Source organism: Pelodiscus sinensis, chromosome 16 (assembly GCF_052426305.1).
Source record: "Pelodiscus sinensis isolate ZL-2025 chromosome 16, ASM5242630v1, whole genome shotgun sequence".
In the NCBI taxonomy this organism is placed as follows: Eukaryota; Metazoa; Chordata; order Testudines; family Trionychidae; genus Pelodiscus; species Pelodiscus sinensis.
In genome coordinates this window covers 22019715-22045506 of record NC_143067.1, presented here as the reverse complement: position 1 = coordinate 22045506, position 25792 = coordinate 22019715, and the positions used below count along the sequence as shown (strand labels likewise).

The 25792-nt window shown below is 46.2% G+C and overlaps 1 protein-coding gene across 2 annotated transcripts in view; it reads right to left on the bottom strand.

Annotated features, from left to right (window-relative positions):
- STK32A (serine/threonine kinase 32A) overlaps positions 1 to 25792 on the bottom strand; it is a 101620-nt gene that overhangs the window by 15849 nt on the left and 59979 nt on the right. For both annotated transcript variants that reach the window (XM_075900288.2, XM_075900287.2), the window contains exons 7-8: positions 24823 to 24860; positions 6187 to 6276 (exon numbers count right to left, since the gene is read on the bottom strand). In XM_075900288.2, coding sequence (XP_075756403.2) covers positions 6187 to 6276; positions 24823 to 24860 — 128 coding nt within the window. The remainder of the gene's footprint in view (positions 1 to 6186; positions 6277 to 24822; positions 24861 to 25792) is intronic.

The window sequence follows — 25792 nt, the reverse complement described above, 5'->3', positions numbered from 1 at the left end:
GTTACTATTTGTAGTTTCTGTTGGATTATTACTAGAGGCCAATTCACATCCATTAGAAAATTACTATACTTTGGTGTGGAATCAGCTAGGGATATTAAATTTAGATTAATTAACGAATCAAATAGTTGATGGGATTTCATACACGGAAGCCCTGCAGGGAGCATGGGGCCTGTGCCTGAGCCTTTGAAATGTACAAGAGCCCCAGTGAGGCTCTTGTACATTTCGAAAGCAGACGCCCCGCAGGGAGCACAGAGCCAGCAGGGGACTCCCCACTGGCCCCGTGCTCCCTGCAGCGCCTCAGCTTTTAAAATGTACAAGAGCCCCAGTGGACTACCCCGCTGGCCCCACTCTCCCTGCAGGGCTTCCTCTTGTATATTTCAAAGCAAATCGCAGCAGAACCAGCATGAGCAGAGACTGCTTCAGTCCCAGCTTGTGCTGTTTCCCACTGTGCCTCTACCTCCCCTGCCCTACACAGAGATGATGCTGGGGGGAACCAGCTTTTAAGCCAGCTCCCCTGCTGCCCCCACTTGCTGCTTCACTCTGACAGAGGCAGCAAGGGGGGGAGGGAGTGACTAGTTACACCACTAGTCGACTATCCAATAAACTTATGCTTATCTGATAGTCAGCTAGACGAACAGTCACTTACAGCCCTAGAATCAGCATCTGAGTCATTTTATAGTTTGACCTAACTTTTCATATGTGCCTACACTAATTGATATTTGGGTGTTAAAGTCTAATGATATGGACAGTATAATCAGTGTCAGGATTAGTGTGAAGTATTCTCTGTTGCTGACTTGCTCTATGATCCTGAACACGACTTAGCTCCTCTCTGCCTCAGTTTTCCCCATCTGAAAAATAGAATGATTACCATTTTCTTACTCTAAAGGGGTGTTGTGATATTTAATCCTTTAATGGATTTAAGAATTTTCAGAGTCTTGGACAGGGAAATACAAAGCATTATTTAAATGTTCAATGTATAATAGAGAAATAATTTAATGTATTTGATGTTACAAAGGGCAGGTCTACTCTATAAGGACAGGTAGAACTAATTTATGCAATTTGAGATATATTAGTAGCATAACTCAAATTGACATAGATTATATCTATTTACCGTGAGGTCCACGCTGCAGGTGGTAGACAGAAAAAACTCTCCTGTCAACTCCCCTTATGCATCTTGTTCTGCTTGAGTACACAGGAGAATGATCAGCGGTTGCTTTAAAGGGTCTTTCCAAGACTTGTTAAATCGACCACAGGTGGATCAATTGCTACAGGATCGATCCACCCGATAAGAATTATGCCACTCATTGAGTTAAAGTAGTTTCCTAATATTAGATAACTGATTAGGGAGTGGGGATTCAATCTATCTTAGTTTCTTATATAACTTCTATCGCCATAATATCAGATCATGTCTTAATTTGAGTATATCTGTCCTCCCAACACCTGAAGCTCCTCTGAGGCATATAATGGGCAGTGCTATTATTCCCATTTCACATATGGAAAATTGAGGCATAAAAAGACTCTCTGATTTCCCCAAGCAAGACTGTGTCAGAGCAGGGAACTGAAGCCTGTTCTATGAAGTTCAATAGTAACACTGGCCCAGCTAGCCTCTTTTTGTGTACCACAGAAAATTCCCTCAAGTTAGAGCTATGTCAACCTTTTTCATTTGAGTTCAAGTTCAGCTAATTTCCTCCTTGCCATCTTCTTTCCCTTAGCTGAATCCGAAAACACTTTCAGTCTAGAAGAACCACCACTTAAGGGGGTAAATTGCAAACTCTGAATTATTGGTGGATACAAACACAGACATAATGCTGCTGGCTACATTTCTGGAAAGCAGAGAATAACCTCTATCTGGGCACAGGCCCAACAGCCATTACTTCTATAGAGTAAAGCTGCCTGCCTGACAGGAAGTAGGGCAGGGTCAGAAGATGACCTGAATTTATTAGCTCCATACGAAAGATTAAGGAAAATGCAATGACATTTTTAGGTGTGGGAGGGGAGGATCATTAACAAAGGAATAAAACTAAACAGAGGTAAAGCTGAGGGGCTTTTTTTTTGTATTTTTTTAATATTACAGCACTGAGTCAGGTGACCTGAAGGGTGAAAAGTCATCTCTGTTATGCTAATAAAAGGAGCTTCCTATGGAGTGAAGGATCAATTATGAAGGGACAGCAGCAGTAAGGGAGAAACCTTAGATAATGCTTTAATTCTCCTGTATAGAACATCTGGTATTTTCTGGGGGGTTTTCACCGGACAGAGGCCACCAATACCAGTCTGTCCGGGCCAATACTGGACACTTGGCAGCCCTATATGCAGTGAAATGCTGCAAATGACTGTCAGGGTTGTCTGGAGGAGGGCACAGGGCACCCTCTTCCCCAGGTGTATGTCCCTGAGAAACCCCCTCCTATACCAGGCGCTACTCCACCCATTCCTGCCCCTGTTCCGCCCCCTCTGGTCCTCACTGCACCCGGTCCTCACTCCCATTCCCACCACCACGGTGAAGTGGAGCAACCCAACTGGGAGATGGGCAGCGGAGCAGGCTGCTGGTTTGCTCTGCTTCCTGTGTCTCCTGCCGCTGCAGTGAGTGCAGGGGGCCTCACACCCTGCTGCTGCCCCGAGCCTCATTCTCCAGGTAATACGCAAAGCAGCTCTGGACCATGAAGGATATGAGGACATAGGACAGTTGAGGTGGCTGCAATAGGGCCCCCCAACACAAGAGGTTTGGGGCTACCTCCCCAAACTGTCTTATGGATGGGACGGCTCTTATGATTGTTACTGTTCATCAGATTTACAGCTCATTTTACTGATGGACACATTTTAGCTTGAACTAAGGAGACTCTTAGTTCTTACAGCCATGGTTTTGGCACCATCTTCCATTGCCCTAGTATAACCCCTCCAACTTCGCCCATACAAGTGGCTCCAAGGGGTGTCCCTTATTTTTTTTTATCTCCCACTCAACAAGATCAGAGTTGCTGAGTACTGCAAAAAGCAGCAGTGACCCTGTGAGTACTCTTTAATATCGATGTTGATGATGACGATGACGGTGATGATGATAATGGGAGGAATGTTGGGGTAGGAGTGCTGAGAAAAGAGTCTCTTATTTTTGAAATACAGGATTGGCAACTTTACATGTAAGTGAAATGAGAATTGGGCTCCTCTTGTCTCTGAATAACCAAGCATTTTGCTGGTTTGGCAGTAAAAGGGACATAAATAATACTTTTCTGCATTACTGACAGGGGAAAAAAAATCAATAGGTGGAACTTCTCCAGCAGCAAGACTAGTAGAGGAAACAAGCCGTGTCTAAAAAACAGATTGAGGATTTTTGCGTTGTACATATAAACTTGTGTAGGTGGGTAAGTAGGTAGTGGAGATTTAGAGGGAGGTTATAGATGTAGCTTTTTTAGTGAGAGCTGGAATATCATTCCACATGGGGAAAATGTGCAATACTCTAAGTACTATTGGTGTGATGTGGCACATTCCAAAGACATAAAAGTTTGCTCTGAGCAACGTTAAAAGGAAGAAAGAAACAGCATCTGTGACAGTGATAGCCTAGCAATATCCACACATGAAACTGAATCCCATCTGTGGCAAGGAATACCCGCCGCCAACCCTCCATGTTACGTTTTAAATGTTCAGTCTGACTGACATGAATACACTGATTTGTGTGCCTCCACTGAAGTAAAACCATGTGTCGTCGACACCATTTCAGTATCAATGTCATATGCACCTAGGAAACCAGCACAGCTCCTTTACCTTCAAAAAACTGGGGCTCCTATTGTTGCTAGTAGTAGCAGCAAGTCTATTATCTACTTTGTGGCCCTACCACAAGACAGCAACATTCCTCATTCATATACACGGTAGCTCTGCTACTTTACCTAGTTTTGAACCAAATCAGCGCCTTTGCCCTATAGAATGCACATAGAACAAATGTACACAAAAATTGGACACAAAAATTTCTCCTAACCAAGGGCAGAAGAAAAAAAAATGGTGTCCCTTCTTCTTTTGTCACCATGGCAACTGATCCAGCTACCAGCACAATGGGAACCCAAAGATGTGCACCACATTTTCCTAGTAAGAGCGTAACACTTAACACATGGAAGTTCAGAAGGTCAGTGCACAAATGTGTCATGCACTAGGGAACTGACTCATCCTGCCGACCCTTATTTCCCCTCTAGCTTGTTTTCAAGCTTTTTTCCCTTGTGCACCTCAGTTTCCAGACTGCAGCTGGGCTGATTGTTTGGTACAGATGGGCACAAATCCATTCATATCAACGGGGTAAATAATTTAAAAGGGATTTTCAAAATGAGATTGAAAACCATTCTCATTACTTTCCTGACAGTCGTGGCTGTGATGTTTGCATCTGTGTAATGCTCCCTATATATAAACATTGTGCATTTTTATTTTGATGTCTATTTACTACTATGCAGAAATACTAGCTTTTTTATAACTTTCAAAGGGGTAGCCAAGTTAGTCTGTAAAAGGAAAATCTTAAAAAACAACAAATAGTTTTTAAAGTGCTACCAGGCTAACAAAATATGTAGATGGTATCATGAGCTATCATCATATTTTCTATTTTCTATGTCCTTTTAATTTTATATTTGCAAAGGAATGCAACATTAATCAGAGGCTATTGGGGTAGTAGAAAACCACTGGGTTAGCAGCAAGGACACCTGAAACCTGAGTCATCCCTTCCTTACACAGGCTTACACACTAATGTAATTTACAACAAATTTACAAAATGTGGGACACTGCATTTTTCCCTGACATACTGTTTGATCTATGCAGCTCATGCAAGTTCTACAGGCCAAATTCCAGTTGCCATTACTGTAGGGTAAAAATTTCTGAGGCAGGCTATGATATTCTGTTAAGAATCCCTATTCTAAATTTCAAGTCTGGAACTGGCACACTAACACAGTATACGATGGTTACCTTCCCCCTCCTCCCACGCGTAGCCCATCCCAGGAAGGTCATCATAGAGCTAACAACCTAGGATGAGAGACAGGACATGACACATTCAATGGTGCTAGGAACAAATGCGCAATTGTCAAGTACTCCTAATGTCTCTGCTTTAATCCCCAGATGCATCACCAATAGATCACCTCCGTGCAGAGATACGTTCCTGAAGCTGACAGACACGTCGCCACCTAACACGTAATTGATAATTGATGTCTGCTTTGTTTAAATACTTAAAAACAAAAAACAGGACTATGTAGCTCTTAAATACTTGTTTAACTAGATATAAGGTATTCTGTAACCTATGGGCAGAAAACACTATGTAACCTTTAGATTATTGCTCTCCTTTTGCCTCACGATTAGCAGATTAGCACCTATCCAGGGGTCTGGGATTCTCCCTCTTCTCCCCCAGTCACTTCATCTGCCCACTAAGCATCCTATATAATTAGTTGTAACCTATTGTCTGGCAGTGTTCACCAAGCCTAAGAAGCGAAGTGACACTCCACCAGCGCTGTGTGTTAACAAACCCTTCTGCTTGCTTCATACACGGTGTCCAGAATCTGTTTCAACAATTACAATTGTTGAATCCAGATTAACACTATGGATTTTTTAAACCTTAATCAAGAAAGGTTCTGCAAGGTACTCAGCTCATTCTCGGCTCACAAGTGATGTTCAGCCCTTTATAGGATTGAGTCATTACACTAGCGTAGCATAGGCTAATACAGCTCTCTGTGCCTCAGTTTATCCATCTGTGAAATGAGGATAATGATACATATAATAGCTATATCAAAGAAGTGAATGAAGCTTGACTAAAATTTGTAAAATGCTTTGAGAGCCTCAACAAAAATCCCATTTTATTTAACAGTCATCTGGCACAGGCACAAGACATTTGAATAAGGCCTTGCAGCATGACAATAGCTTAACTGAAATTAATGTTTCCATTAGACTTTTCCTGGCTCCCCACCTTTTTTGTTAGTTAATCACGACATGGGCCCCAGCTCTAAATCAGTATGAGAAAATATTGCACAGATATGAAACAAAAAAATCTTTGTTTTTCCATCTGTGGCTCATCTCATTTAAAATCACCGCATTCCTATCTGGTGGGAATGGAAAGAGTTATAATTTTCTGAAAGGATTTCACTTCTGTCTCCCTATATTCTTCAAAACCTGGAATTAAGGATGGGTATTAAACAAAGAATGGCCCTTTAAGTAGCCTAGGTCTTTAGGAATTCTTACCCATATATGGCTTTGTGCCAGCGATAGTGATGACCTGCGTCCCTTTAGTTAGTATGGTAGCAATATTGAAATCCGTGATGTGCACGTGTCCTGAAAAAAAGAAATTGGAGTTAATAAATAATTCATTTCCATTTTGTGTTCAATTCTAGTGCTATGAGTAGATTTTAAAACCCAGATGTAACCTGATTTATGCATTCTTAAATGGTATGAAGGTTTGGAGGGGAAATGGGGTTTCATTTGTAACATAACCTTTTTTACAATATCCCTTTTGGCATTCAGTGCAAAACACTTGTTGAAAAGAAACAAAATACATCTTATATTTTTCAAGTACTTTCAAGTAGGAATAAGAGATCCTCCGGAAAAGAGCTTATTTTCTGGAGGATCGCGTCCAGATTGGCGCTTTTCTCCGGCTTATCTACAAGCCGGAAAAAAGCAGCAGCCATGTTAATGCAAATGCCGCGGGGGATATTTAAATCCCCCGCGGATTTGCCTATTCCAAAGTGCTACATTAGCATCCCTATTACAGAATACGGGCCAATGTAGACACAGCCCCAGTGTTTAAATGGTCCAGCCATCTCATTCAGTTGAACCAGGATCCTTCTTGGAGACCCTGAAGTGCTTGTATAGAAGGGGATCCAACTTATCAGGTATAATTCATAGGGAACAAAATTCTTCCAAGTGAGCCCAAAGCCCCCAAACTTTATTAAACAAGAGGTGCACAAAGCTCTTTTATTTATAGTTGGAGTAAAATGCAAGTATAGAATGATTCCAGCCAGTTTAATAGCTGGAACATTGGAGTACTGTAATGTGCTCTGGATGAACCTCCTTATTAGACTACTCAAAAACTAAAGCTAAGGCAGAATGTGGCAGCCTGATTATTAAGCACGTTCATATGGGAAGCACCTTTGATTTTGAAATTATTCATGCTTTTACAAATCTAGTCTAAATAAATATATTAATGGGAATCATTTGTATTCCTTGATGCATACAGGTAACTCCCACAAATGGGAGAACAAACCACATTAAGGGCCTTTACGACTCCCCTTTTCATTTTGTCTTGAATCATTACAAATAAGAGACCTGATTCAAGGTAAATTCATTTCTTGGCATGTTTCATATGCAAGGGTAACTGAGTGAGGTTAGTAGCCTGGAATGTGCAGGAAGTCTGATTAGATGATTTGATGGTCCCTACTGGCTTTGACTCTCAAATTTGTTGTCATGTTTCAATATGATGGTGAAATGTATGACCTCAGAACAGTGTTACACACTCAAAGAAGACACCCAAGATGTTTCACACTACCAAGAAAGAATGTTACCCACACCTCTCCTGATCTTGTTCCGCTATCCTAGTGACTGTCAACTGGCACAGCCAGAATTGTAGCACATTTCTAGGGTCTTCAGCAAACTCTGAGAGAACATTCCTTTAAAGTTCCACTGTTTCCATATGTTTGAGCACTGACCTTCTAGCCAAGCTAAAACTTTGCCCTTTTATAGCCTCATGTATTTAATATGTCTTGACATTTTGCTCCAGCAGGATGTAGCTAGGACTGCACCAAACATTTCTCTATTGATGAAATCTTAGCAGTAAAACTGGGAAGTTTGTTAAGTGTGGTGAAATCTACTGTTGGGGTTGTGGATGGAGGAATCTCACTGGGAAATATTGGCCAAGTTTTTCTCCTCTCTCACAATTGCCAATTTCATTGTTACTTCTCAGGAAATAGTCACAGCCATTCCCCTGAAAACTACAAAAGTAAATAAAAAGGAAGGGTGGTAACTTCTGGAGGGATAGGAAGGCAGGTGGTTGGTTGTAATTGTCTTGTTCCTGAGGGTTCAAGAAAATTATAGGTGAGTGAAAACCAATACAGGAACTCCAGGGCTGGCAGTCACTGGTGAGCAGAGCATAGGGACCTGTAGGTTAAAGGGATAGAATCACCATCTTCTAGCTTGAGTGAATAAATCAAACTGCTCCTCTCAAAAGGGAGGAGGACCCCCCCCCCCCCCCCAAAAGGGAATGGGTGGGCTTCTCAGTGAGAGCAGCAGCAGTACCTTGCCCAAGGAGGCAGGAACACACAGCTCTCTGGTCAGAAACAAGTCATATGTTAAAATTATTATGGTGATTGTATTTGACCCATTGTATTAAAGCTAGTAAATGGGTAACTATTATTACTGAGAACTCATTCTGTACTGACCTGAGCCTTTTATCTCAGCATTCTAATCTTGGCAACATTGGCTTTCAAGACACGGATTTCCCAGCAGAAGGCATGCAAAATTTGTTGTTTAAAATTTCAGGCAACCTAACACAAGGGTTTTGTACTTGCCAAGAATTTGTTCACCTGGCTGTTCCCCTCCTTTTGTTTCCACCCACCTCCTCTTCTATCTCTGATGCATTTGTATTCTTGCAGTCCCTTTGTACGTTTCTGACTCCTGGCTAAATTCGGAACTATAATTATGGAGCAGGCAAATTAATCCGCCCATTTTCTGCTGTGCTGCTTCAATCCAAAGAAGGGCACTTTAAGGTAATATTGCTCCCCACAATAGCAACAGCACATGCTATCTAACCTAAATGCCACTATGGCATAAGGAAGGCAGATACATTAAGGGTGAAATCACTGCACCCACCTAGAACCTGAATATTTGCTCTGTGTGCAAGGAGCACAGGGCAGTAAGGGAGCATCTCCTGAAGCCTGAGCTAACAAGCACAGCCCCTCTGTATCACGTGAAGGTGTTGCTGGGGCCATCAGAATGGCATAAATATGGCAATATAACTTCCCCCCAACAGTCTTCCTGCTATGCGGCCTTTTCATAGAATCATAGAACCATAGAGCTGGAAGAGACCTCAGGCGGTCATCAAGTCCAGCCCCCTGCTCTAGGCAGGACCAATCCCAACTAAATCAACCCGGCCAGGGCTTTGTCAAGCCGAGACTTAAACAGCATCCTATGTGGAGTCTGAGCCAACATCCTTCCTGTAGCATAGAAGGGCTGTTCAGGCACACTCCATATGGCTGCTTCGTGCAAACACCCACCGCAAGGCTCTCTTCACTGCAGTGATTTTCACCTTTTGACACCCAGTGGGTTGTTAAGGGCTTTCAGTGAAGTCCTGGGTGTGGGTGCCCTCAACTCCCACTAAGTTCAAGCACCTCCTGAAAGATGCTGAACCTATCAGTCCCCAAAGAGTTCAGTGGGATACATAGAGCTAAGCACCTGATAGCAATAGAGTCTTCATCAGGAAGCGCAAGCTTCATAGTGAGGTTCTGCTTCACAGACTCCCCAGCCTCTTTACTGAAACAAAAGATTGTTGAATTGCTTCCCCTTCCTTTACCACAGAGATCAACCCACCCCTGTAAAAACGTCCACTTCTATTCACCAAATTACGGGCTCAGGAAATCAAACCTTATTACCTATGCATAGCTGGATGGATGCTCCGGAGGCTCCCGGCCCGGGAACAGACTGGTATGGCCCCCCCTTGGCGCTGTTGCACATATGCCCTGAGTCGCATGCCATGTTCAAAAGAGGCACCGGCTCAGTTGACGGGGGTGGAAGCCACTGGAGATGCCAGGGCCAGCAGGAGCACGGAAGCCACGGAGCTGGGCCCAGCAGGAGTGCAGGAACTGCTGGGGATGCCGGGGTCAGGAAGGAAGCTGCTGGGAGGGCGGAGGGCCCCGGAGGCGGGTCACTAGAGGCCCAGGCAGCTGAGACCGGAACCCAGGCGCCAGAACGGAGACAGTCACCGCAGGTGTTGGAGCAGGTTATTCCTACATCCGGAGGAAACATCCGGCGGAGGAGCATCTAAGCCCCGTAGGAAGCGGTTCCAAGACGGGGGTGTCGAGAAGGACGCTAACACCCCCGAGAGGGGTGGTGAGTGACCAACGTGTGGCTCATCATTTGGGTAAGGTCTGCGCAGCCTCACCTTAGGGTCCTGGGGCTGGAGCTCGAGAGTGGGAGAGGGCCCAAGTTCCCCTACCCAACCTAAACTGACTGTCGATAAGGCCGGGAAGACGGACCATTGAGAGGGACCTTTTTTTTTTTCTCCTTCTTACTACTGAACTCTGGTGAGTGACGGAAGAAGGGACGCCCAAAGCGGGTGCGGACTATCGCCCGTTAGCAGCTAGCCGTGGTAAAGGGACAGGTGGCTCGTAGGGGGGGTAGGCTACCATGCTTGTGGTCTGGCCTTGGTACACGAATAAGCCTCTCCCCGGTGACTTGGGGGTCTAGAGCAAACCCGAGATCGGAGCCTCCATGCCACCAACGAGGGCACCCTGATCCTACATACCCCACGGGTGGGGGTGGGTACGTGACAAAGAGCAAAAAGAGAGACTCTTAATATTGAGTTTCTTGTCTGACATACAAAATGAACTTAAACAACAAATGGTCTGGTAGCACTTTACAGACTAACAAAACATGAAGATGGTATCATGAGGTTTCATGGGCACAGCCCACTTCTTCAGATGACCGGTGCTCATGAAACCATCTACATGTTTTGTTAGTCTATAGAGTGCTACCAGACCATTTGTTATTTTTAAAGTTTATCCTGTGCAGACTAATTCGGCTACCCCCTGAAGCGTCTGACACAAAATGGTGTTATATGCATCTCCACGATCCTGGATAAATATTTATTGTGAAGCCAGAATAGAGCTACTTGATACAGATACTCTGTGGATTATTGGGTAAATTAAAAACCAAAAACTCAGAGCATAAGAGACTTTCTCAAGATCATGTAATGAGTTCAGATTACCTTCTAGGTAGATGACTGTTTAATAAATGTTCAAAAAAATCCATGAGAATCATTAAAAAATTAGAAAACCTGCCTTACAGTGATAGACTCAAGGAGCTCGGTCTATTTATCTTACCACAGAATGGTTCAGGGTGACCAGATTGTCATCTGTCTAGCAGAAAAAGGTATAATACGATCCAATTGCTGGAAATTGACGCTAATGTACACTCTGGAAATAAGGTGAAATTTGTTTAAAAAGGGTGAGTAATGAACCAAGTTCATGGTGGGTTCTCCCCATTTTTAAATCAAGTCTGGATAATTTTTTCTAAATAATATACTCTAGGAATTCTTTTGTGGATATTCTCTGACCTATGTGATACAAGAGGTCAGACAACAATTCTTTATAGGTTTAGACTCTAAGAAAATAGAAACAAAATCAGAGCTTCAGCAGAGGAAAGTGAAGATGAGTATCCAACAGGAAGTCCTAAATGGACAACATTAAGCTAATTTAATTGACAGAGCTTAGATTGCAAACCCCTTGGGGAAGGGACCATATTTTTGTTAGGTGTGTGAACAGTGCCTGATATTATGAATCCTCAGCATACTTTTTTCTACACTGATGTAATACAAATAATAGATTAGGCAAGAAAGGTAGATAAGCTTTCTTCCAAACAGTGCCTGAGTATAAAAGGCATGGGGTTACAGATCACGGGTTAATATATCCATCTTCAACAGGAGAGGACACTGCTGAATAACTCCAAAAAAAACCCCACCATTAAAAACAGCAAATAGTCTAGTAAAATTTTAAAGACTAACAAAACATGTAGATGGTATCATGAGTTTTTGTGGGCAAAACCCACTTCTTCAGATGACTGGAGTATAATGAGTCCAGATCCAAGGATAAATAAGGGAAGGGCGGGGAGGAGGGGGAAAAGGGAGAGAGGGAAAAAAAAGAGAGAGACAGTGAGTAGATAAAACTTAAAAAACAACAATTAGTCTAGTAGCACTTCAAAGACTAACAAAACATGAAGATGGTGAGTAGATAGTTCAAGTAGTTACAGGAGTCTGTTAAGAACCATTAACACCTCCATTGGTTGGTTGGTTAAGTTATTAAAAGGTGGAAGATAGTGTGTGAGCCATCCAGTATCCCTGTTTAGACCATTGGCATAAGAATTAAACTTGTGATTGAAGTTAAGTTCCAACCCTTCTCTGTGTATTTGACTTGTGGAATTGGTCTGAAACAAAACTGCAACTTGAAGATCCATTAATGAGTGTACAGGAAGATTAAAGTGTTCTCCAAGAGGTTTTTGTGTGTTGCCTTTTTGGATATCTAATTTGTGTCCATGAATTCTTTCCTGTAGTCTAGCGATTGTCCATTTTGGCCAATATACGAGGCAGTGGGGCATTGCTGGCATTTGATGGTATAGATCACATTAGTGGATGTGAAGTTAAATGAGCCTTTGATTTGGTGGCTGATGTCATTGGGTCCAGTGATGAAATCGTTAGTATAGATGTGTGTGCAGAGTTGGCAACCAACCAAACAATGGAAGTGCTAATGGTTCTTAACAGACTCCTGTAACTACTTGAACTATCTACTCACCATCTACATGTTTTGTTAGGTCTTTGAAGTGCTACTAGACTAATTGTAGTTTTTTAAGTTTTATCTACTTACTGTCTCTCTTGTTCTTCCTCCCCGTTCCCTTTTCTCCCCCCTACCTTCCCTTATTTATCCTTGGATCTGGACTCATTACACTCTGGTCATCTGAAGAAGTGGGTTTTTCCCACGAAAACTCATGATCCCATCTACATGTTTTGTTAGTCTTTAAAGTGCTGCCGGACTATTTGTTGTTTTTAAGTTTTTCCTGTTACAGACTAACTTGGCTACCCCTTCTGAAGCTTTTTAACTCCAAAAAGTCACTTTCTGGAGCTTTAGGTATTTCACATTCCACCGACAGCCTGCCTGGCTTGGGACTAGAGAACATGGTTCTCTGCACAGATTGCTATAGAGCAATCTGCTAATAAAGCTTATCTGCTAAGAGCACTCTGAAGGCCACACCACACTCAGGCTACGTCTACACTGGCCCCTTTTCCGGAAGGGGCATGTAAATTTCATGAGTCGTAGTAGGGAAATGCGCGGGGGATTTAAATATCCCCGGCGGCATTTAAATAAAAATGTCCGCCGCTTTTTTCCGGCTTTTAAAAAAGCCGGAAAAGAGCGTCTACACTGGCCCCGATCCTCCGGAAAAAGTGCCCTTTTCCGGAGGATCTTATTCCTACTTTGAAGTAGGAATAAGTTCCTCCAGAAAAGGGCACTTTTTCCGGAGGATCGGGGCCAGTGTAGACGCTCTTTTCCGGCTTTTTTAAAAGCCGGAAAAAAGCGGCGGACATTTTTATTTAAATGCCGCCGGGGATATTTAAATCCCCCGCGCATTTCCCTACTACGACTCATGAAATTTACATGCCCCTTCCGGAAAAGGGGCCAGTGTAGACGTAGCCTTCGTGCCTAAGTGATCTGTAGGGTTAGCGCTGACAGAAGCACAGACTTCCTTCTGGACACTGAGAGACTTCAGTTCAGCTTGATTTTGATGGAAGAAAGCAAAGCTTAAGGAGCCATTGTCCCTCTGGCCTGCCATCTGCACTGCTGGAAGAACATGACTGAGATGTCAGAGCACATCTATCAGTTGCTGACTAATTAGCAGACAGAACATGTGTTGCCTGTATCGATCCAACTTCTAAAATCAGCCAGAGCACCCCAGCACGGAATCCTTGGAGAGCACTTGAAGGAGGAGCTACGCAGAGATGAGACAAATGCCTGATTCTTTTCACATCCTTGTGTCAGCTTTTATTCTCCCTAACACTCTCATCTCCTCTTTGTAAGAAATCACATTAATATATTTGAATTATAGATGCTATTATTATTATTATAGTTCAGTCTTTGAGATTCTGAGCTAGATTCCATGCTTCTCTAGACGTATCATTTATTTGAAGGGATTAATTTAAACACATCACACGTTTGCTGGAAACTTTTAGCCTCTCAAGGGCTCAGATTGATTGGAATGCTAAGCTGGAAGCAGGGTTCTGAAAGCCAAAAATGTTGCAGGGCCCCATAACATAATAAACTGTATCAATTCACTCCTGAATACGTGTGGATAGGGCTGTAGCTACAGTGTAATAGTTGCAGCCAGTTCTTTCCATCTATGGCTGCTGCTGGAAATGTCAGAGCTAAGACACCCTAAGTGTGAACAAAATGTTTAAAGCTCTCCAAACTAAAAGATCAGATTTGTCTTCATGGCTTGCCAGCACAGTTCACCTTGGAAAGTTACAGGTAAATCCCAGACTGGCGTTACCAGAAAAGGATCTTGGTTTCACGCTAGGATCTACTGATTTCACATATGTGAGATGAGGAATTAGTATAATTCAGCACCAATAAGAAAATTGATAATGTGTAATGTGATGATAGGTATTTCCATTGATTAGGAATAAGTGAAATCTGAAAAAGAAAACCCTATCTACAAAGAGCAAATGATAGTTACAGAATAGTCAAGGCTTTCCTAGCCCAGTTAAAGGTTAAAATAAATAAAAACAGTTTTGCCCTTTGTAACCCAAACACTAATCCCTTTCAGTGAGGAAGTAGAGTTTAGTTATGGAAATATATTTCACAGATGTACAGTTTGGCTAAAGGCCTACATTGCACTGAATGGATGCCCAAAGCTAGACAGATGGCAAGCAGAATCAAAATTAATACACTTAAGGCCAGATTTTTTAAAGATAAGTATTTGCCTGAAGAAGAAGTTAGCTGACTAGTGGGACTTTCAGAAGCATCTATTTGCATCTTTAAGCACTTAGGGTATGTCTACACTTACAGCCTAATTCGAACTAGGGCTGCAAATGTAGGCATTCGGAATTGCAAATCAAGCCCAGGATTTAAATATCCCACGCTTGATTTGCATCTTCCCGGCCAGGCGCCATTTTTGAAATGTACAAGCCCTAAGTAACTGCCCACGTCTACATGCGGCAGTGAAATGGGCGTTCAAAATAAAGCCCTATTTCGAACTACCTGTTATTCCTCATGCAATGAGGTTTAACAGGTAATTCGAACTAGAGCTTTATTTCAAACGCCCATTTCACTGCCGTGTGTAGACGTGGGCAGTTACTTCGGGCTTGTACATTTCAAAAATAGCACCCGGCCGGGAAGATGCAAATCAAGCGTGGGATATTTAAATCCTGGGCTTGATTTGCAATTCCGAATGCCCACATTTGCAGCCCAAGTTCGAATTAGGCTGCAAGTGTAGACATACCCTCAGATACCTTTTAAATTCTGACCCCTATGCTTAAAGGAAGAACTAAAACCACCAAAACAGAAAGAACATTTGTGAGCAGAGGACAAAGTTTTCCTCAGACTATCTCCACAAAGCACAGGCATAAATTTGGCAAAGTAACATGAGATGGAACTAGAGTAGGCAGTTCCATCTCAAACGAAAAGAGCCACTGGAAAACAAGCAACATCAACCAATCTAAATATAGATACAGATGCTGCAAGAACAATTGCTCAGGGGAAAACAAACATGTAAGCTATAGGTAAAAAGCTTTTTGCACGCATGAATAGAATTACACACCTCTGCTGCCATAGCGAAGCAAACACTGGGAGAGAAACCACAGAGCAGAAAGTCAGGTGGGCACTGGAGTTAAGGAAGTAACTCCAGAAAAGAACACTCCGGAACAAATCCATCATCGTCCTGAACCAATTACAATTTCAGACTGAACTCAAGATGGGGCCAAGAAATCAGTCCCAATCGCACAGACATTAAGGAAGTTCGCAGTTATCTTAATGCCAAGCAGAACATGATCCCAGTTCCAAGCACCACTTTCTACTGCGAAATATTTAACCCAGTTTTGGATCTGAATTTAATGTTCATGCCTCTCGGTAATTTGACCCTATAAAGCCCAATCCTATGGGGGTAGTGATCATTTTTAATTACCATCAGTTTCATCAGGAGAGGCAGGCACTCCGAAGCTTCTCCATAGAAAGAAGGAAAAACCTCTATAAAGTGGGCTGCGTATGGAAAAGAGGAACAAGAGAACAAAGGCAGCACTTAGGGTACGTCTAAACTACATGGCTCCGTCGACGGAGCCATGTAGATTTGTTGTTTTGGCAAAGTCAAATGAAGCCGTGATTTAAATGATCACGGCTTCATTTAAATTTACATGGCTGCCGCGCTGAGCCGACAAACAGCTGATCAACTGTTTGTCCGCTCAGCGCGCTAGCCTGGACGCTCCCCTGCCGACATCAAAGCCCTTTGTCGGCAGCCCCGGTAAACCTCATCCCACGAGGAATAACGGGGCTGCCGACAAAGGGCTTTGATGTCGGCAGGGGAGCGTCCAGACTAGCGCGCTGAGCGGACAAACAGTTGATCACCTGTTTGTCGGCTCAGCGCGGCAGCCATGTAAATTTAAATGAAGCCGTGATCATTTAAATTGCGGCTTCAGTTGACTTTGCCTATGTGTCTAATCTACATGCCTCTGACAACAGAGGCATGTAGTCTAGACACAGCAAGAGTCAAATGCCATATAAGACTGACACCTCTTGGGTCACACCATCAAAATACTCCATCACTCTTGCAATTGGGGATAACAGCATCAGCTCCTCAGAAGTGAACTTCACCCCCTACAATCACACAAGAAAATTGATAGAATAAGACAGTTACATTTTCCGTAACTGGTGTTCTTCAGTATTGCTCATGTCCATTCCATGTTAGGTATGTGTGCTCACCACATACACCAGTGCCGGAAGGTTTTCCCTCAATGGTAACCTTAGGGCTACATCTAGACTACAGGCTTCTGTCGACAAAGAGTGCCTAGACTACATTATGCGGATCGAAAAATCGATCCACTTTGTCGACAAAGAGCATCCAGACTGGCGGACGCTCTGTCAACAAAAGGCAGCACCCGGAAGTGCTTCTGGAAAGTCACAAAGACAGCCTTAAAGCCCAGGCACTGCTGCATGCTCTTTGCAGAGACGCGTGGTTAAAGGGATCCCCCTGGACAGCCATTGCTCTGCTTCTGCTTCTGGCTTGCCTACCTCCTAGAGCAGGGGTCTCCAAACTTTTCAGCCCGAGGGCCGCATTAACTATCAAACAGCAGTTCAGGGGCCGCTTTCACGACGGGGAATTTCAGTTGCCTATTGCGCCCTCTGTCGCAGCGCGGCCGGTACTCTGACCATGCACTCCCTCCAGTGCTGAAGGGGAGGGAAAGGGGGGCCCGGGCCCACCCTCACTCACGGGCCCCAGCCCAGGGCCCTAAGGACACGGAACCAGCTGGCTCCGGTCTGGCTGACGGGGCTCCTGCCGTAACTCGTCAGCCCGCCAACTCTAACGAGTTCTGCCCTGGGCTGCTTCCTTTCCCTCCTCGTGTGACCCTCTACCTCCCCCCACCGTGGGGCGGTCACCTTTGATTCGTCCGTCAGGCTGACGGTCGTATATCCAGATGCCCACCCCTCCCGCCGGGGCTGGTCCTGCCGTCTGGGTGGCCGTCGGGTCTGGACTCCTGAGAAGGGGGGGGGCTTTTCCCCCGCTCTCCCCTTCCTCTGCACGCTGTCCTCTCCTCCTGCTTGCCACCGCTCACTCCTTCCCCCCCCCCGGGCGGAAGGGGTCACCTTTTTAAAGTTCCCGCCGGGGTTCACGTTCCCCCGCACGTCGCCGGGCGGGTGTTACCACCACCGCCCATCCTGCCCCCTGATTGGCCGGCTGCCCTGTCAGTCTGGGCGGGGGAACGCCGCCTGTGCTAACCCCCGCCCCCTGCGCCGTTTGCCGCCGCGCGGCCACTTGTCAGCGGAGCGGCCCGCTTCTCCTGCCCCGGCGCGGCGTGAGTACACGCCGCACACCCCTGACAGGGCCCCCCCCCGCGGCAAGAAGGGCCCGTTCGGCGGCGCCCCAGGGACGGGCGGGGGTCGCCTCGTCACACCGGCACACGGAAGGCGGGGCCAGACAAAAAGGTCTCCACGGGCCGGATGAGAGGGCCTCGTGGGCCGGATGCGGCCCGCGGGCCGTAGTTTGGAGACCCCTGTCCTAGAGGGAAAGCAAAGCTGCTACAGTTTTTGCTTTGGTTGCCCTGCTTCCTTGGACACCACAACAGTTTATTTTCTGGGCGTTTTCTTTTTTCTTTTTTTTCTTTTCGCCTTTTATTTGGCCATGGAGTCTGAGCTGCCCCTGGGCAGGCGATGGCCCCACACTGCATACTGCAGCTTCTGCTGCGTCTGCATGACTCTGTCCCATATAGACCTGGACAGCACTGAGGAAAACCTCCTCCGGGATGCAGGAGCTCGACCCTTGCCCCCAAACTTTTTTGGGACAGGCAGATTTGAAGGCACGAGATGAGTTCCGACTGGTGGGACCAGTTCGTCATGGAGCTCTGGGACGACGAACACTGGCTCCGCAACTTCTGGATGCGAAAGGCCATATTCCTGGAGATGTGTGCCTGGCTTGCCCCTGCTCTGGAACACCAGGACACCCACCTGCAGCCCGCCACCCCCCTGCAGAAGTGGGTTGCAATTGCCCTGTGGAAGCTGGCCACACCCGACAGTTACCACTCGGTGGGGCATCAGTTTGGCGTGGGGAAGTCTACTGTCGGGGCCATCTTGATGGAGGTAAGTCACTCTCGAGGGACAGGCTCTGCAGAGTGGGGGAGCTGAGAAAGGGGGACTGCCAGGCAAGGGCAAGAGGGAGTGGGGGATGGAGTGGCACTTGGAGGCCGCTCCTCAGCCACCCCAACACTGATGAGGGGGAAGGGGCATCCTGACAAGGGAAGTTCCCCCCCCCCCCCAAGCGCTTAGGTAACCTGTCTAACTCCCTGGTTTCTGTCTGTCTATTTGTCTCTTGCTGCAAGTGGGGAGGGCCATCAATGCGGAGATGCTGAAGAGGCTCGTCTGTCTCGGGGACCTGGACAACATCATCGCTGGGTTTGCCACCCTTGGATTCCCGAACTGCAGAGGAGCCCTCGATGGGATACACACTGCCCCATCGAACAGCCCAGTTTATACACCAGAAGGGCTACTATTCCATGGTGCTGCAGGCGCTCGGCGACCACCGGGGACACTTTACAGATATTTTGTGTCGGGTGGTCGGGGTGGGCACATGACGCCCGCATATTCAGGAACTCCTACCTGTACCGCAGGTTGCAGGCAGGAACGTTTTTCCCCCTGCAACACCTCGCCCTCGGAGACGTGCAGATGCCAGCGTGCATAGTTGCCGACGCGGCCTACCCCCTGAATGCCATGGCTCATGAAGCCCTATACCGGCCACCTGGATGGGAGCAAGGAGTTTTTCAACACACATCTTAGCCAGGCTCGCATGCAGGTGGAATGTGCCTTCGGCCGGCTGAAAGGGAGGCTCTGTTGCCTCCTCACAAAGCTGGAGATGGGGGAACGCAACATCCTGGAGGTGGTGGCCACATGTTGTGCCCTCCACAACCTGGTGGAGAGGAAAGGGGAGGCCTTCCTGCCGGGGTTGGGGACAGGTGCTGATGATGAGGACAGGTCATTTCAGCAGCCCCAGACGGCCGCCATCCGCCAGGCTCACCAGGCTGGTGTCCAAATCCGAGAAGCCCTGAGGGAGGGATTCTCAGAAGGAGCCCACTGACCCTCCCAAGGGCCACCCCTATGGGGGAGTTAGTCTAGCCCACCCCTACCTGTCCCTCCACTACCCTCACTCTCTTCCCATTCAGAACACAGAGAAGACCCACTTTTCTCTGTACACAGAAAATTGCTTTATTACAAACACTAGCAGTAAAGAAAATGCACGAACTGTTGAACAAAACTTTCTCTTTTAACTGTTCACCTGTTTATCCGCACAATAAATGTGTCTGTCAAAAATAAAGACTTTGTAACATAACTCAAATGTCCCTTAACTGGGGTGGTAGGGGACTGAAAACCTGGGGGGAGGAAAGTTCAAGAGGGCCGCTGCTTCCCTGAGCGCAGGGTCCTGCCATTGTCCTCTGTCCTGGCATCGCCAGGGTCTTAGGATCAGGTGGAGTGAGATCTAGTCCTGACCTGGGCAGGACTGGGGGGCAGCTCTTGGGCCTGTGAGGGCTCAGGAGCAGGAGGGGCTGGGGGGGAGGGGGAGCTGAAGGAGCAGGGAGGGAAGAGGGGGAAGGGGGGAAGAGGGGGCTGGAGGAGCAGGGTGAGTAGGGGCCTGGCGTGCAGGAGGAGCGATGCCTGTGAAAGGGGCAGGCGAGGCAAAGAGCTCCCTCATTGTGGCACAGATCTCCGTGCGCTGCTGGACCAGCTCGTCCAGCAGCCTGGTGCGCCACTCGGCCTCTGCCTGCGTCCTTTGCTGGAGGGTCCTGTTGAGGTCCTGCAGGGCCTCAATGTTCTCCCTTAGCAGGTCCATGTAGACCCTCCGGTGCCTGTGGGTGCCACGGGTCCGGGATGGTGGTGGGGCAGGTGTGGTGCTCCCCTGTTGGGTAGAGGGTCCGGCTGTGGAGGAAAATAGGAGGAGACGATCACTCTCTGTGTGCACCCCCTGCTGTCCCCGAGGGCATGCTGTGGCTGTCAGAGGCTCTCCTTTGGACAGGAGACTCAGGGGTGTTACACATGACACCGTGTGTGAATTGGGCAGCAGCCTGAAAGCCTCACGGGGGCCCCACGGTGGCAATGGGGCTAGCTGGCCCTCCACACTGCCAACCCGCCCGTGTGTGGTGACCCCTCAAAGCACTCACCTGATGTTCCCTCCCCGATGTCCACGGATGCCTGGGAGGCCTCTGGGGTCTAGGTGTCTGCTGCTTCCTCTTCCTCCTCTTTCTCCTGGTGCAGCTCTCCCGCCTCTCCTGCCTGGTTTTCCTCCCTCAGGAAGGGTCAGTCCACGATGTGGTGGGGTAACCCGGACTCCACCACACACAGTGGAGTCTGGGCTTCCCCACCACCCAGGCTCTGCTCCAACTCCTCATAGTAAAGGCAGGTCTCGGGGGCTGCCCCGGAGCGGGAGCTCTGGTCCTGGGCCCCGGAATATCCCTGCCGCAGCTCCTTTACCTTGGCCCTGACTTGTGCCATGGTGCGGGGGTGATGCCCTTTGGTGGCCAGTCCCTGGGCTGGGCGCTCATAAATGTCCATATTCCTGCGGCGTGTTTGCAGGGACTGCAGGGCTTCTTCCTAGGACCAGAGCTCCAGCAGGTTTTTTATTTCGGGGCCAGACCAGGCTGGTGCCCGCCTTTTGGTGCCTCTGGGTGGGTCCTCCTCTCTGTCCCGAGAAGGGCCAGGGGGACCTTGAGGCTGGGCCATGGCTGCTCTGGCTAGCTGCCAGACAACAAGGCTTATCTGGGTGCCTGTGCCTTTAAGAGGCTGTGGCCAGGAACCAAAGATGTGCTGTACCTGTAAAGGCTAGACTGTCCACCAGGACTTCTTCCTGGAGGCCTTTTTTGTGGACAGAACTGGCTCCCTGCGTCTACACACAAATTTTGTTGACATAACTATGTCGACAAAGGCTTTATTCCTCGTAAAAGGATGTTTACAGCTGTTGACAAAACTGCCACGTTCTGTCAACTTACTGTCGACATAACGCGGCGGTAGTGTAGACACAGGTATAGTTTTTGGAGGAGGTTTTGCAACAAATTGATAAATTAAATAGTAATGTCACTGGGACCAGATGGCATTCACCAGAGTTCTGAAAGAACTATGATGTGAAATTACTGACTATGGTTTGTAATCTTTTAAATCAGCTTCTGCATGAATGCCTGGAGGATAGCTAATGTGATGCCAATTTTGCAAAAGGGATATAGAGGTGATCCTGGCAATTACAGGCTGGTAAATCTAACTTCAGTACTGGGCAAACTGGTTGAAACTATAATAAAGAACAGAATTGTTAGACACATAGGCTGCGTCTAGACTGGCATGATTTTGCGCAAATACTTTTAACGGAAAAGTTTCTCCATTAAAAGTATTTGCGCAAGAGCGTGTCTATACTAGCATGTGCCTTTGCACAAAAGATTTGCTTTTGCGCAAAAGCATCCGTGCCAGTGTAGACACTCTCTTGCGCAAGAAAGCTCCGATGGCCATTTTAGTCATCGGGCTTTCTTGTGCACGAAATTAACTTGTCTGTCTATTCTGGCCCTCTTGCACAAGAATACTTGCTCAAGAGGGCTTATCCCTGAGCGGGAGCGTCAGAGTATTTGCGCAAGAACCACTGATTTTGTACAGTAAAGAGCATCTGCTTTTGTGCAAAATCTTGCCAATCTAGATGCAGCCATAGATTAATATAATTTGTTGGGAAAGAATCAACATGGTTTCGGTAAAGGGAAATCATGCCTCACCAAAATACCAGAATTCCTTGAGGGGGCCAATAAGCGTATGGATAAGGGGGATCCAGTGGATATAGTGCATTTAGATTTCCAGAAAGTCTTTGACAAGATCCCTCACTCTTAATTAAAGTAAGATGTTATGGGATAACAGGGAAAGTCCTCTTATGGGTTGGTAACTGGTTAAAAGACAGGAAACGAATGACAGGAATAAAGGGTCAGTTTGCAGAATGGAGAGGCATAACTAGTGGTGTGCTGCAGGAGTCTGTACTAGAACCAATCCCATTCAACACATATTCAACATAAATAATCTGGAGAAAGGGTAATCAGGGAGGTGGCAAAATTTACAGATGATACAAAATTGTGCAAGAAAGTTAAGTCCACAGCAGACCGTGAAGAGCTTCAAAAGGATCTCCGAAAATGGAGTGAGTGGGCAACAAAATGGCAGATGAAATTCAATGTTGATAAATGCGAAGTAATGCACATTGGAAAACATAATCCCAACTATACACATAGAATCATGGGATCTAGATTAGCTGTTACCACTCATGAGAGAGATCTTGGAGTCATTGTGGATAATTCTTGGAAAAAATCCACTCAATGAAAAAAAGCGAACAGAAATGTTGGGAATCATTTAGCAAGGGATAGATAAGAAGACAGAAGCTATCACGCTGCCTCTCTATAAATTCATGGTACACCCACATCTTGAATACTGGGTGCTGATGTGATCGCCTCATCTCAAAAAAGCTATATTGGAATTGGAAAAGGTTCAGAAAAGGCAACAAAATTATTAGGGGGTCATAATTAGACTGGCTCAGAATGCAGAGGCGGGCAAGCCACTATGAAGCCTGGTTATCTGCCTTTCACTGCTCAAGCTGCATAAGCCAAAGTAGCCTCTGTCACCATTGGCAACAGTCACCTAGGGACAATCAATTCGATCAGAATTGCCAGAATGGAGCAGTGCTCTGTCAACTAGCCTACACAGTATTGCCTTGCCTAGGTCGGCTTCCCCTCTCCAAGACAAGGAGAGGGTAACGCAGGAACCACAATGCTAGCTGGCAGCTCCCCACCACTAGAAGCCTTCTTAGATATTGCCAATAGACCTACTTGTGCCACCTAGGCAATGCAAATGGGCTGGACTGGAAGGGTTCAGAGAGAGAGAGAAAGAATCTGGTCCATGTATTTATGCACACCTGTCTCAGGAGGCAGAAGGAAATCCCTGAGTGAGTCAGGCAGAAATGTGCTTTTGTAAAGTAAGGCAAGAAAATTTGTCCTGACAGCGCTTAAATAAATAATTACCCAGCACTCAAAATTAGAGGTCATATGTAAAACGGATACACTCTGGACACGGTGTGATGATGTCAAACAAAGTTAGTTACAAGCTAAAACAATGGCAGTTCTCTAGGATTTGCAGCTTCTGCACCAAAACTTATCAAACCTGCAAAGTGATTATGACTTCCATATGATCCATGCTCTGTACAACAGCACGTTGACATACAGGTAGCTCATTGCAAACGCTAATAAAGATTTCTCACAAATGAGTCAGTTACAAAGATTTTCAGCAGATATTCAACTTTTTGAAAGCAATTCAATGGGAATTTTACTGGGGGAGGAAGGAGGACAGGGGGGGGGAGTAGAGACTAATATAGGAGACATAAGTGTTCATCTGGAGTTTTGCCTGAGAAAGGATTAAGTAAAATCTATATCCACATTTTAAACAAAAAACTACATTAAAAGAACATTAAGGTTGCAAAGTCAAGCACTCAAGTGTCACGAAATGACAGAATTAAGGTTGTTTGTGCAACCTCTTTTCCCCGCTTTATATATCTGCATTATAATACAGTTTATTATTACATAATCCATGGTGGGAAATTTCAGACCAAATGGGTGAAATGTGACAAAGTTATAAGCAGCTGAAAACAGGATTTGCTAATGAGAAACGGCAATAAACTCTAGACCATTCAGGGTCACCTATAATAATGACTTATTGAAATGTCACTGAATTACAGTAACTGGATGTATTTAAGAATACTAGGTACGTTATGGGACATTAATGCAGAAGAGAGCCACATAGAGTGACCATCCGTCCCGTTTTTACTGGGACCACCCAGTATTTAATCTGTCTTCCAGGCGTCATGACTTTTTTGTTTTTTAAAGGGGCTAAATATCTCATATTTGCATGCCCTCTGCTGGTCCCTAAGTTCCCCAGTCAGCACAACTGCAGCAGCCTCCCATTTGTGGCTGGCAATAAAGCAGACACCAGCACCCTTCCCAGTCTTCCCTCCCATGGCACCCTAAAGAAGGGGGGGAAGTCTACCAACCTTTCCAGAACATGGAGCTGAAGCCCCGAATGCTGGCATCCCCCCCCCAAGGGCTGAAACCCCTTTCTCTGGTGCTCCGCCCCCACCGCTGGCTACAGACCCATTCCCTGGACTTGGAGATGAAGGGTGGCCCCAGCCATGGTGCTCAGCCCCTTGCCCATGTGGCTCCAGCCGTGGGGTTGAAGCCCTGTTCCTGGGCAGTCCCTGCAGCTGAAGCCCCATTCCTCAACAGTCCCTACCCCATCCCATTTCTCCCCCCCTCTCCCTCCACTGTGGGGCTGGAGCCCAGACCAGCAGTTACCATGAAACAAGGGCACTTACCATGCTCATCCAGTAAGATGTTGTCAGGCTTCATGTCCCTAGAGGTGGCAGAGAAGAGGAAAAGGGATGTCAGCATAGAATGGCAACAAAATGTGACTGTAGAAGCCCCCGGAGAAAGATTTGTGCAAGATATAATAATTTATACAGCACCCAGGTGTGGTGGCACTTTACAGACAGGAGTACGAGATCTGGAATAGCCCAGACTTCCTGAGGTGGGAATATATGGTACTTCTTCCTCTGAATCAGTGATCCTTAACGTAGATATAATTAGATAAATGATAATAAAGAAGAGAAGGCAGGACTAGGGTTCTTAGGATATGATCATGTGGCTGCTTTTTTGCAGTGTGTGGTTCTTGATAGACCTCAATGTAAGTGGTTCCTTTTACTATTAACTCTTGTTTGATCTTACGTAATATTTGTTAGATCCCGGTCCAGCCCTGTTCTCAAAACAGACACCAGTCTGGTGTCAGGGGATCCAACTGCTGAATCTCACAGGCTGTTAAGCTCTCTGGGTCTGGGCAGTGAGTGCTCACTATTCGTAGTTCTGGATCTCAGATGCAGACCCCATTGTGACACTGTATGGAATTTGGGGGACGCTTTAGAACAGTGTGAGTATCAATACTACAGAATGACAATGGGTTATGCCATGTAAGGTATCTGCAAAATTGTTACAATCTGCCAAATGGGATAATCTCATATGTTTGTACCCCCCCCCCCCGTTTTTGGATTCTGGGTATGTATATACAGTATGTCCGTATTACAACATGCTTCTGGGTAACACCCACAGACAGTTTGATAATGCACTGCCTAGCCTGTTTGATGGCACATCAAGGAAAATCAACTATTCTACTAACCCATTAAGAATAGGCAACGGATCTGTCTCAGCAAGGCACGTAGGGGCATGTCTACGGATGGAACTCTAAGCCTTCCAAGCCGTGTGCTGAGCAGCTTATGTTTGGGACAAAGGAAG